This window comes from Aricia agestis, chromosome 14 (assembly GCF_905147365.1).
Source record: "Aricia agestis chromosome 14, ilAriAges1.1, whole genome shotgun sequence".
Lineage (NCBI taxonomy): Eukaryota > Metazoa > Arthropoda > Insecta > Lepidoptera > Lycaenidae > Aricia > Aricia agestis.
In genome coordinates, this window is record NC_056419.1 from 10,237,181 (window position 1) to 10,251,529 (window position 14,349).

The 14,349-nt window shown below is 33.5% G+C and overlaps 2 protein-coding genes across 2 annotated transcripts; both read right to left on the reverse strand.

Annotated features, from left to right (window-relative positions):
• Positions 1-504: 504 nt before the first annotated feature.
• On the reverse strand, positions 505-3,106 carry LOC121733761 (translation initiation factor IF-2-like). The gene is made up of 3 exons (XM_042124110.1): positions 3,006-3,106; positions 1,030-1,107; positions 505-826 (listed from the first exon to the last, which is right to left on the reverse strand). The coding sequence occupies exons 1-3, from the start codon at positions 3,034-3,036 to the stop codon at positions 543-545; spliced, it is 393 nt and encodes a 130-aa protein (XP_041980044.1). The 5' UTR covers positions 3,037-3,106; the 3' UTR covers positions 505-542.
• A 1,337-nt stretch (positions 3,107-4,443) lies between these two features.
• LOC121733872 (glutenin, high molecular weight subunit DY10-like) lies at positions 4,444-10,676 on the reverse strand. The gene is made up of 4 exons (XM_042124271.1): positions 10,549-10,676; positions 9,010-9,538; positions 5,796-5,932; positions 4,444-4,587 (listed from the first exon to the last, which is right to left on the reverse strand). Exons 1-4 carry the CDS (start codon positions 10,577-10,579, stop codon positions 4,526-4,528), a joined length of 759 nt encoding a protein of 252 aa, XP_041980205.1. The 5' UTR covers positions 10,580-10,676; the 3' UTR covers positions 4,444-4,525.
• Positions 10,677-14,349: the final 3,673 nt, after the last annotated feature.

The window sequence follows — 14,349 nt, forward strand, 5'->3', positions numbered from 1 at the left end:
ACAGAAAGTCAACAGGAAATGACACATGCGTTTTAAAAAATATCAGCCATTTGTTTGGCAAATAGCCGGACGTAACTGAGTAAAAGGTTATGTTACCCTTTATTCTAACTTTTAGCCAACTTCATAAGGCTTACTTTTAAAAACTCAGAGGTAATACAAGTCTGAATGGACTGCACAGGTAGAGCCCACAGGTAGTTGACAAGGGTACAGAATTTGACATTAGACCTTCGTGCTTTTGAATTTACGTCAAATTATTTTCTTCACCTTAATATTTTGTAACTACCCACGTTACGTGATATTTTGAAAGCTCGTAATTAATAGTAATAGAGAATTTTGGGTTTAATAGATTTAATAACTATTACTAAAACGGTAACATACGTAACTGCAGTATACCATTAAAAACTGACTTAATAACAAATGTTTTGCGTTTACGTTATAAATATTATGTAGAATAATATAGATTATAATTATTATTAAAATAAATTAAAGATTTGTGAAAATATAATATGTCGTTCATTTATTTATTATTTAAAATTCGTGTTTTAATTGTTAAACTGTCCCTGGTCCGAATATTGGCCTTGATTAGAATACTGTCCTTGTTGGCCCTGGAATTGGTCTTGCTGGCCTTGGTTTGGATACTGGTCTTGGTTACCGTATTGACCATTTCCATTTTGATAGCCTTGCTGGTCCTGATTATATTGGTCTTGGTTGGAATACTGGCCTTGTCCTTGGAAATCCTGATTTTGGCCTTGTCCTTGGAAATCTTGATTTTGAACTTGTAAATTTTGGAAACCTTGGAAATTTTGGTTTTGGCCTTGGCCTTGATCTGAAGCGTAAATATTTTTTAATATATTATTTATAGCTATACCTCAAGTCATGATTGAGGACTCTAAAATTACCAAAATTTTGCATCAAAAATCTGTTACTAATAGTTTTATTTTTGAAATTGTTGTAAACATTTTTTAATTTTGAATGTTAATATCATCAACACAAGACTGATAATATTGTATTATTTTAAGAGTACTGTACCATCAGGGACGTTTTCATAGTCGTTTGACTGTCGTTTGTGTCTTGCCAGCATTCCAAACGCTTCACTACATACCAAACCTGGAAAACAAAGTACAAAATATTATATTACAACTAGATGACGCCCGTAACCCCGTTGCGCCAAATTTCGATTATAACGCTAGGAGTCAGGACCGTACATTTTTCCGGGATAAAAAGTATCCTATGTCCTATCCCGAGAATCAAAGTATCTCTATAATTTTCAGCAAAATCGGCACAGCGGTTTGGCCATGAAGAGGTAACAATTTTAGGACATTGTTGAGGTTACTAAAGTTTGAGAGGGTAAAAATTTCGATGCAATAAAACAATTTAAAAAGTAAAATCATGTTGATGTAAAATTTTTCTTACAAAAGTACTTTCGTGCATGCACGAAAAGAGACCTTCTTTTATAGATCGTAGCCCCGTAGCCCGTAGCCCGTAGTACGTAGCCCTCTACGTTCTACGAGCTACGTCGAGCGTAGCCGTAGCGTATCGTAGAACTCAAATAATACGAGTACGTAGAAAGAATTGGATAATTCTACCTTACATACAATAACGTACAATTATAGGGGAGATGCGATATTTTTATTTTTGTGTTTATTTTGAAGAACTCCATGCAGAACAGGCCACAAGTGTATTAAAAAATTAAAACATTGGAATTTACTGCAAAAAATGGGCAATTTAAATTTTGGCGCCAAAACGGGTCTGTATGACGTCACTACTGTTTAACAATAATTATTGACAATGGCCCCACCTGATCATACCTCTCAAAAAGTTGTTATGCCCCGCGTTCCATTTAGCGTTAAAAACGATCAAAACACTCAAAATGAAGGCATTTTGATCGTTTTTAACGCTAAATGGAACGCGGGGATAGCACGTGTGACGTCACTGAACGCTGATTGGTGTTTTGAAATCCGTTCCGTTTCAAGTTTCTTTTATTTCGTAATTTTTGTAAAAAAAAACAACATTTTATAAAATATGAACCTTGCAGTGGCCCTTCTTTTATATTTTTTTAACGTTTTAATAGCAAAATTTTCATAAATATTATATTTGCATGTATGTTCCCTATTGTTTCAAGGAAATTTTAACGTTCAAGAACGCCGTTGCTTTGAAACAACAGAAATTTTAATTACCTACCTTCATGCATTGCTTTGAGAAATTAATGTTAATTAAATTAATTATTATTCAAGGTTTTTCAAATTATTGTATAACAGAACAATAGTTGTTTTGTATGTTTTCTATTTTAAGAAGTTTTTTTTTATTAATTTTAAACAAAAATATTTTCAAGTATTGAAACTTTTTTTCCGCTTGCCTCACTTTAAAAGTATTTATGGTGGATGTCACTATTGTATGCTACATATACATAATGTTATAAGTTACTGGTAACATGTAGAAAAGACAACATAATAATAGTTAAAAATAAAATATGTTTCATAGAATTGCATACATTTTATAAAGTTAAAGTATTTTAATAAAAGACGTGTTAGTAAAATTGATTGTTTAGAGGCCTAAACAATCATTACATAACCTAAACAATTATATTGTGCAATATCACTGAACAATATTATTTGACAATAATATTGAAAGGCGGTCACGTTCAATACTAACCCTAGACGGTCAATGATACTGCGCAATACGTGATATTTCGCAATAACATGGATCTATGGTCTAGGGGCCCGCTAATAGAAATTATACAAGGTGTAACAAAATTAAGTGATAATACTTTAAGGTGACGTACGAGTCCCTTGTATACAGTTCACTATGAAAGTAGCAGCGCGCACAGAGCATTTTTGCCATACATAAATTAAAACATTAGTTACTCTTTCTGCGCTGCTATTTTTTTGTTACAATACATCAAATTTTTTTGTTACACCATGTATAAAAAAACCGCAAAACGCCTAATACTTAAAAATAAACCATTAAAAAAATCAAAAATGTAAGTACTTAACAAAAATTCTTACCAAAAATTAACAGTAGTAATAATTTATTCATTTTGTAAATTCTTACTATAGACAACCGTAACTTAGAAGTTTTCTTCGGTAACTGAAACTGTGTGGACGAAAATATTGTTCTGTATTCGACCTTTACGAGAGTAATAAAATTAATTAACATTTTGTGTGCAAATACGTGAGTGCTACTTATCTTATAGGGAAATACAGTAATTTATTTATTTATTTAATAATAAATAAATAAAGTAATAAATAATAACAATTTTATTCTGGGATGCGAAGGAGAAACCGTTCAAGATTTCTATATAGGTTGTAACAAAATAAAGCAGTGTTTTTCAACCTTCGGGTTGTGAAATTTCTGTATGGGTCGCCAGAAGTTGAGAGAAATATGTTAGGAAAAATAAATTAAACAAATAATTGATGTATAAAGTAAAAGGATTTAAACAAAATATAGGATTCCGCAGTACCGCTAATTTTTTATTGGACTAAGGAGACGCCTTGACAATTTGGCTGTGGCGATATCGATTTTTCACAGCAATGACTAAAGCTAAGAAATTAAAGTCAACTTTTATAACACAGAATAATCAATCAAAAAGACCTCTGTAAAAAAGGGATTCTGATTTTGCCAACAGAGGAGAGTGATTTAAGCTTCCAAAATTTGTGCATAGATTGGTTCAAGCATACACTTTAATTTGCCCATAGCTTACATGAAATATATTTATGGTTTTTAATTTACCCAACAAAACCCATTTTGTCGCTTACGCCAAAGACTTCTATTTAAACTGTTGAATAGATTCTTTGGCTTACGCCCTTTCCATTTCTTCGGCTTCTCATAGAAAACAAGCAATCTAAAACATATCCAACCCGGTTTTTTACTTTACCGCGGCGTCCCCTTAAGGGGGCGACTAACCCAAAGTTTTCGATTTTATACAATTCATTTTTATACTTGAAAATAAGCCCCGAATTGTGTCATTTTCTAAAATTAGATACTACATTATATTTCCGAGAATTCGATCTGAGTAAAAACACAATATCTTAAAAAAAATCACAAAGAAGCATCTAATTTTCACGAATTTTTCATTTATTGCCATAACCGTGCATTGAACTAAGTTAATATTTTAACACATTGTATAAAATTCTATCATTGAGAAACCGACCTAGCGGATTTTCAAAATGTTGTATATTTATTGAGTTATTGAGAAAAAAGTAATTTGGCGATGAATCCGCGTCGTTCTTTTTCACCCGGCATATGAAAGACGGGTGTGAGTGTGAAGAGAGAAGGACGATGTTTGATTTTTTTGGGTTAGTCGCCCTCTTAACACCTTAGTTAGTAATCAAATTCGATACTTTGAGCTTTACGGTGAAATTAACTTTCTGCCATAACCGTTATTCCTCCTTTGACTTCACAGTAGGCTGATTAAAACGACAAACAAATAATTAACAACTAAAATTGGTATCAAAATATATATTTTACGAAAATGTATAAATCAGTCTGTTTAGTATGACATTATTAAGTGACTAATATAATGCGACTAAGAAGTGGGCGTGGCCGCGGTGGTGGCGGGGCAGCGAGAGGTTCTGAACTGGGTGATACCTGAAAAAATAAAAAAATAACTTTATAAAAACTACTGAGTCATAAGAAGTCATGAGAAATACTATTTTTTGGCGCGTGACCGCTGATTCCTCTGTATTGTAACATGTCATTTTATACAGAGAATTCCCGACAGAATCAGAATCGACAATCGAATCAGCTCGATCTCAAAGCTTTTGCTACTTCCAAGATAGTATAATACTAGCTATTTGACCGAGCTTTGCTCGATATTGATAAAACACGAATAAAATGACATTTTCTAAAAATGATTCCTAGCTAAATCGATTTATCGCCCCGAAATCCCCTATATACTAAATTTCATGAAAATCGTTGGAGCCTATATATATTATATACAAGAATTGCTCGTTTAAAGATATAAGATACTAGCACAAAATCGGGCTGCGGCTCAATTTGGAACTAATTCGATCTCAACGGCTTTCCCCACTCCTGACAGCTATACTAGCGCACGATCCTGCTACGGCTCAATTTAAAACTAATCAGACTCGTCAATCAAAATCGTATCAGTTTCGGGGGTAAGACTGCAGTAAGTGATTTTGAATCATGTTAAATACGATAGTTACTATATTATTCTTAATGTCTGCTGCAAATTGTGATGGTAAACAACATAAGATTTTACGCAAGGTTCAAAACAGAATAACTGCAGATGGCGGCATGTCGCTGATCTTAAACATCCCATTTAATGCCATCACTATCATAATTAATATTATGCATAAATCCAGCGCCTTCATGGTAAGACCGAGTCAAAAGTCCACCTCCAGGCTATTTCTGTGGCTTAGAGGTGGGCATTATATGCATTAAAATATCAGAGATTAGAGAGACAAAAACTACATAAGCTGTAAATTCTCCATGGCATTAAATAAAAATCAACCAAATGCGATTTGGACTCGCTCACGAAGGGTTCCGTACCGCAATCACCGCAATAGAGCAAAAATTGGCTGAAAATAGTGTTTTTTGTATGGGAGCCCCCCTTAATTATTTAAGTAGTTTATTTTGTTTTTAGTATTTGCTGTAATAACGGCAACAGATATACACAATCTGTGAAAATTTCAGAAGTCTAGCTATAGTTCTTGAGTTACAGCCTGGAGACACACAGACAGACAGACATACGGACAGACATCGAGTCTTAGTATTAGGGTCCCGTTTTTACCCTTTTTACGGAGCCCTAAAAATTATTTTAAAAAAACACTCACCCATCCCACAGGTCTGCGCGCAGATCAGTCTGCCGGGGTTGTCGTAGGTGACGAAGTCTGAGCCGCACACGGGGTTGTACTCCGACGTCACCGGGCACCGCCTGATGCAGTCCTGGTATTCCGTGCTCTGGGTCAGGCTGGAAAGACAAAGAAAAATTTTTTTTGAAGAAGAATGTAATACTGCGTGAAATTTTAATTGTTGTTTTCCCGCAGTAAAATGATTCTATCTTAGTAACTTACAATAGATTTGTGAAGTTTTTTTTATTCAAATCATAAATAAAATTCGGCCGGGTCACGTCACGGGTCACGGTCAAAGTTGAAAAAAAATAACTTGCATAATTCGATAGTAAATCGTTCTGCTACCGGAAAACAACCCCTAACGTTCAATATAAAATTCTCGTGTCACAGTGGTTGTGCGCAGAACTCCTCCAAAACAGCTCAACCGATTTTAATGAAATTTTGTATGTACATTCGTTACGCCTGAGAATTTTCCTCGGTTTTTACCTATTTTTTTATATTGACACTAGAAATAATTTATTATATGGCAAAATAACATTTGCCGGGTCAGCTAGTTTTTATATAAAACTATATGACCCCCATGTATTTTGATCTATCATACTTCTGTTTCGCAGCCTCAGTGTGTATTATGATAGCTAGTTTGGAAACTACGAGGGCATAATATGGCCGAATGCACTATCAACGAAAAAATGCCAAAATGTGCACTATCGCCTAAAAAGCCCCATTATCTGCATTTGCAAATGCAAGTATGCAAATGCATATAATCCCATGTCTAGTAATAACTAATATGAAACGTCGAACGTCGAATCTGCAATGATGATTTGCATTTCATATTGAATAATTTAAAGGATCTTGGGCATTTTGGTATATTGCTCAACAGAGATAAAATATATACCATTAGATAGCTCTTAGTGAGTAGGTAAGAAAGTTATATGGCGCCCAGCCCCTAGCAACTGTACTTTTTGAAATAATGTACAGTCAACGTACAAGGCCGGCGTTACCGATGTAGTTTTTGTCGTCTATGTGGTAAGATTTATTTGCGCTTAGAAAGGTTACGGATGTCTTGTCTTAGACAGTACACCTTAGATTTACGCTCACAGTAGTAGTTTAACCCCTCCCTCATACTGCTCACCCTTGGATGGCGGAGCAGGTAACGATGACAGAACAGAAAATATAAATAGGAGATAAGTGTAGACATAAGACTGTATTAGTGTTACATAAATTGTATTAAGAACATAAATCCCTCAACTTAAAATCAGGGACAAGAGCATATTTTTCAAATTTCAAATTTCAAATTTTTATTTGCAACCAAGTACATAATATATAAATCAACATACATTGACGAAATATACAACTTATGCCTTGTTCGGGCGTTTGCAAAACAATTACAAAATTATAATTTTAATAATTATTATTCAAGTATATTCTTATTTTTATGGTATTCTAAATTATTAAACTAAATTATCTTGTACATTAGTATTATTACAGCGGTATTATATTATCATAAAATATTAATAATACCTACTTAATATATTTTATGAACTTAACTTTAAATACTCAAATCGATACTAAAATATTCTTCTAATGAGTAGAAGCAGTGTTTTATTAGATATGTGTTTAGTTTTCTTTTAAACGAGGGTAATTTATTTTCTTTTTTTAGGAAATCTGGTAATTTATTGTAAATTTTGACGGACATATAATAGGGACTTTCGTTAAGCATTTTTATTCTAGAGTAGGGTAGGTGTAATTTGTTTTTGTGTCTAGTATTGATGTTGTGAGTCTCTTCTATTTTTGTGAAATGATCTTTATTTTTAAAAACAAATAAACAAATATCCTGGATGTATATTGAAGGGAGTGTTAGAAGGTTATATTTTATAAAATATGGTCTGCAACTGTCTCGTTTTTTTTATTTGGGCTATTATTCGGATGCATTTTTTTTGTAATATAAATAGTTCGTTGCTATTGACACTATTGCCCCACAAAATAACTCCGTATCTCAACCAAGAATATGCGTATGCATAATATGCTGAAAGAGCTGTTTTTGTATCCGTACTGTGTTTTAGATGATATAGTGCGTAGGTAAATTTTGATAGTTTTATTTTAGTTTTTTCTATGTGAGATTTCCAGTTTATGTGTGTATCAATGTTTATTCCGAGTAAATTAAATGTTTCTACTGTTTCTAGGTTTGTATTTTGGAAGGTGGTATTTATATTGAGAGGGGGTTTTTTGTATGATCTAAATTGAATAGTTTTAGTTTTGCTATAGTTTATTTCTAAGTTGTGATCCTGAAGCCAATCATTAATTTTTTTTAGCGTATCTTGAAGTATAGTTCTCAATTTACTATTATTTTCGTATGTCATAAGTATGGATATGTCGTCTGCAAATAAAATTGGTAAAGCTATCTTTCTGTTCAAAATTTTAGGTAGGTCATTTATATATAGTAGAAATAATATGCATCCTAGCACACTGCCCTGTGGGATGGAACATTTTATTTTCTGTTTTCGCGATCTTATTATTGTGATTTCGTTAGTTTTATCGTTGTAATGCTCTATTTGTACTATTTGAACTCTATTTTCGAGGTATGATTTAAACCAGGAGTATGCCGGTCCCCTTATTCCAGAGCCTTGTAATTTTTTAAGGAGAATATCATATTGGACTTTATCGTAAGCTTTTGTCATGTCCAATAGGACACCAATGACATGTTTTTGGTCATTAACATGTTGGAGTGCCATTTGTACATATTTATATACAGCTAAAGTCGTGGACCTAGCTTTCCTGAAACCATTTTGACTGTCATCCAATATGTTATTTTTCTCTAAGAATTTATATATTAAAAAAATATTAAAAAAAAACGTTTGATGTGTAGAGAAAAGGGGGATAGGGGAGTATCATATAAGGGTTCCTTGTTGACTACGGAACCCTAAAAATAATCATGCTATAATGTAACGTGATGTTATCAGCATAAAATGTATGAGCGCTGATGTCACTTTTAACATGGCTTTACTCAAAAAGTACAACGAATCTTGACAAGCGCCCTATTGGTCATTAATGTACATGGGTATACCTTCCTAAAAATATACAATCCATTTCTGTTGAGCCATATACCAGAGCCCATTCATTTTTGCCCATCATCATTTGAGAGTTATTTAGTTATGATCCTCAAATGTATAGAAAATATATGATATAAATTGCTCACCTTCCACTTGTGTTTCCATTGGTACCCTGTTGGTTGTTGTTTTGTTGCCCTTGGTTAGGCTGTTGACCTTGGTTAGGCTGTTGGCCTTGGTTAGGCTGTTGGCCTTGGTTGGGGAATTGACCCTGGTTGGGGAATTGACCCTGGTTGGGGAATTGACCCTGATTGGGGAATTGACCTTGGTTTGGAAATTGGCCTTGATTAGGGAACTGTCCTTGGTTGGGGAACTGGCCTTGGTTAGGGAACTGGCCTTGGTTAGGGAACTGACCTTGGTTCGGGAATTGGCCTTGGTTAGGGAATTGGCCTTGGTTCGGGAACTGTCCCTGGTTCGGGAACTGTCCCTGGTTTGGGAATTGGTTAGGGAACTGATTAGGGAATTGGTTCGGGAATTGGCTAGGGAACCGGTTCTGGTTTCCTTGTGGGTACCGGTTCCAGCCGTAGCGATCTTCCAACTCGCCTGACTCATCGCTGTCATCGGGAGACTGACGTTTTTGTCTGAAGCTCATGCCGAGTGCCTCGCTACTGAGGAGACCTGAAATTATTTAATAAATAAAGCTAAAAACATGCATAAATCGAACCGCTTACTTTTAGGCAATTGCAACAGCTAAAGTTGCAATGGGTTTTTTTTGCGAGTTGAAATGGTCTCTCTAAAAATTGCAACTTCAATTATTAATACTTATTTAAAATAATTATAAATAAGTGTATTTTGAGAGCTCTATGTTTCCTACTGCTATCTTAATTGCAAGTTAAAGTTTTTTGTCTCTTTAAAAAATAGTCATTTTAAAATTCTTTTTAAATATAATTTGGTTCTTTTCGGTAGAAACGCTAGAAACGTTACGTTCGTCTTAGTGGAGCTATAATATTTTAAGATAAATAAAATTGATTTCACATTTCGCTAAACCCGCTACAAGTCAATAGCCTCATTTCACCCTATTCTGTGACTACACTTATTAAAATAAAACTGACAGGTCGCTTGGAACCAGAGTCATAAAAATCAAGATTGTAATAGAACCGGGAACTGAGAACCCAAGACTGATATTATATTATGTTCTATTTTAATGACAAATAACCTGCTTAAGCCAGTAATTTTCAAACATTTTCCTTATTCAGCGTTTAACTTAGACAAATTAGTTTATAAACATATTTTAATGATATCAATAAGCTAATACTTTGTCAAGGTAATAACATGAAGTCAACACAATATATTTTGTCAATTTCTTCATTTAATAAGTACTTAAGTAATCGTTCATTGTCTCTGTGTGCGGCTATTAGTGGCCTAAAGTTATTAAATATAGATGTAGTTAAATTTAATAAATGTAATAAGAAATGGAAAATACACACATATTAGTTAAGTCACACTATAAACATTATATAAACAAGTGTTGCTGATAACCATTTAAACTTCACGATAAAAAAATACCAACACACCCGTAGGTAAGTATAGCGAAAAAAAAGTAAACAAAAAATATTTCAAAACTTTTAAATATAACAAAAATGTATAATCCTTTAGTATTTAATTTAATCTTATAAAGTATAACTTACCGACAATTAAAAACAAGCACAGCTTCTCCATTTTAATTAATTTATTTAAGTTAATTTAGGATGTACGTGGTGTTGTGATGTGCTCTGATGCGACACTGCTTGACCCTGGCTGATACGTTTATAAATATACCATTAACTCGCTTTTCGACCTGCTCTGCAACCGGTTAAGTGATGTGCAAGGCACTTGTCGATATCGATAAAAATAAACTATCGTGCTTATGTTATGTTATTATCGAAAACGTTCCTTTTTTTAATTTGATAAACACGCAATAATTTAAATTTTAATGTATGTCACACAGATATATTTTAGAAATACAACCAATTTAATGTTTTATGTTACTGACGGTAACCTGCAACTAACTTCAAATCAGTGGGGAACCAATCAAATCAACCAAAAAAATCTGACCTGCCTGTAGTATTTAACTAACTAGTAAGTTCTATAACTTCTTCTGTAGTACAACTGGGACAGCACTAGTTAGGAAATAAATGCAATAAATGGTGTGGAACAATCAGTAGTGTGACAAACAAGTTTGTATTTTCTTGTTTGTCTTACTGGTGTGATAACCGGTGTGACCACGAGTCCGGAAGGAAATCTAGAAGTGTCTAACGTCACGCCATCTGGTGCAGATTCTAAAAATTAAAAGAAATGAAAAAAACCCATTATTCAACACTGAACGGGCTGATTTTGAAGAACAAAATAATGAGAAAAACTTATAAAACACTAGAAGTTGCTTCAAACCTTCAATGAAACGGATCAACCCAAATTTGTCAATAAATGAGCAGGATAAGAATGATTTTAGCTATTAGTAATAGACTTAGAACACTGTCGATCATGTGAGCTTTCAAACTAAATAAAACTAGATTAAAATCGGTCCATCCGTTTGGATGCCAAAGCGACGGATATGACTTGTACTGAACGATATTTGAAATCTGAAAATAGCTATACTTTTTAAATAAATTCAAAATAATTAAAGAGCTATAAATTACAGTATTTTATGCTACGAAATAAAAACTAAGGAAACGTAACTCCCATACTTCAACCGTTTTGAATTTGGTTCGCACACAAAAATATGACAATAGCTACGAAACACTTTAACACTCAAAACGAAATAAAGCCGTTGACAATAATTGTCATTTCTATAAATACACAAAATTGTGTACCGAATACATCCACTTAGTACGCATGTATTCGGGTCTCATTTTGTAGACTCGTGAAACAATTTTTTGAGTTTTTGACACAGTTATAACTTATAACTCTTCCTTAGTTTTTATGATTTCTTTGAAGGCGGTACCAGCCCAAAAATGAGATACTTGACATAGAACTTAGCTAGTACCGACTTGAAAAGAATGAAAATTGAGTACAGAATTCGAGATTTAGTCGAATTTTTAAAAAGGCACTAATGAAGAAAAGGAATTATTTCATACTTCTTAAGTCATTTTAAGAATATTGTTTTTTCCTTGGAAGTCGGGTTCAATTTTTTGTTAAAAAATAATATTTTTTTTTTTTTTAGTTATCTACAATACAAGGCTTTATGCGTAGATATAACTATTTGTATTATGTATATTACTTATTTAAAAAATGAAATAAAGTACCGCATTTAAAGTAGTTAGATTTGCAATAATAGTTTTTACTATCGACATAAATCTGACGTATCTCTGTAAGCATTTAGCACATCACTACACTGTACACGCATTTTGACCTACGTAAATTCCCTCAGTATTCTTTCTTTATCACAGGGAAATACATTTAATATTTACATCTACGTATTGAGGACAAACACTGAATTTATCATTATTACTCTTAATTTAGTAGTTTTCGGCTAACTTTGATTAAGTAGATAAAAGTAGAAATAATAATTTAGATGTAATTTGATCGAAGTTGATACAAACTTAGGTATAGTTCATTAAAAACCAATAATAGCCATTCATTCAGTCATAAATTTTCAAAATAAAAAGACTAAAGAGAGATTTTTAAAATCCCACCTCCCATTTTTCCTGAGCAATCTTAAACCTTTACATAAACGTGTCGTTGGTCAATTTTGACCTTGAAATGTCAAAATTGGTCATTGTCTTCTTAACCCGAAAAGATTGTAGCCTACTGCCTAGCTCTATATTTGTAACCAGTTGTAGTAAATTGCACCAGTGATGACTGTCAACCGGTTACACGACCAACGGAAGTGAGGCCATCAAGTTTTGTCACTTTTGACTTATCCTTATACCTACTTACTACTAGTTGACGATGGGCGTGGTCACAATTAACGTGTTATTTCATTACAAGGTGTAACAAATTACGAAACTAAGCGATAATACTTTAGGGTGTGTATGTGTCCCTTGTATAAAGTTTACTGTGCAAATACCAGCGCCGAAAGAACTTTTTTTTTGTATCCAAGATGAGAAAAAATTTACGCTATCAAAACTGCACTTTTACAGTTAAAGGTCAATGTATTCTAGCGCTGAGCGCAGAGTCAAAGCGTAAGCGTATTCCTAAAACAATTCAACCGCTCCAGCGGGGCTAAAATGGTCGCTTTGGAGAATCATATTATGAATCATAATATGACACATTTTTTAAAAACGCAAAATGCAAGTCTGCCTGCAATTCATGTCTAGTAATTCGTACAGTTTTGACAATTCATTTGCTGTATTGATTGAGAGGAATTGCTGGGTCAAGCGCAGAGTCGAAGGCGAAGCGCATCGAAGCGAATTATTAAAACTGAACATAACAAATTCAAACGCGTTAACGCACTTTATTACTTCTGAGAATTTAAAAAGGCATGCGCCCGACCAACGCTGATTGGAACACCTTATTCAGTAAATCAGTACAGAATACTGTAATTTGCAGGCGTCTTAGAATGAAAGTAATCTTGTTAGCAATAGCAAGGAATTGCTAAGGCGAATAATAGGTGTAATAGCATTAATTATTATAGCGTATATAAAATATGTGTGTCAGAACTAGACGTTTAATTTTGTAAAGACTGAGCGTGACTGAGCGGGGTGACTGGAAAATAGATAAAATATATAACATAGCATAATAATATATAGACAATATAAGGTAACATACAGTAGGACAATGTCGATAGACAGTATAAAATAACATACAGTAGTACAAAGTCGATAGAGAATGTCGCTACAATTTAATGAATTGTCAAAAACCATTTAAATAAATTAAAACTTAAAAGCTCTACCGACTGGCGACTACGTAAGGACATAAAAAAAGAACCGTATTCTAAGAAATAGCAATTAGCAACCGTTTACCGTTAATATGTTATGACTTCAGAGTGATGACATGTAAAAACTTAGCTGTCTGGAAACCCCTGCTCTAATTATTCTATAAAAGAAAAAAAAAAAAAGTTGTCTTACCTATATTCGTTTAGTAAACTGTGCCCTGGGATTTCCCTTTGTACATAATATTCGTAATTTGTTTAAGGGTATCTCGTTAAAACCGAATGTTTTTACATTGCATTTAATAATTTTAATTAAAATGACAACGGGACAAAAAAGGTGAAAATTTGTATTAAAAACTCGAATTTCTGTGGTTGTAAATGTTAGTAAATTAACGCTAAAACGGTGATGATAAAGTATAGGTATGTGGGCTGGGGTCATCCATGCTAATATCCATACTTTCATATTAATATTATGTATTATAAATGCGAAAGTATGCCTGTCTGTCTGTTACCTCTTCATGCCGAAACCGCTGAACCGATTTGGCTGAAATTTGGTATGGAGGTACTTTGAGTCCCGGGACCTTGACATAGGATACTTTTGATTCCGGAAAATGTACGGTTCCCGCGCGATAAACGAATT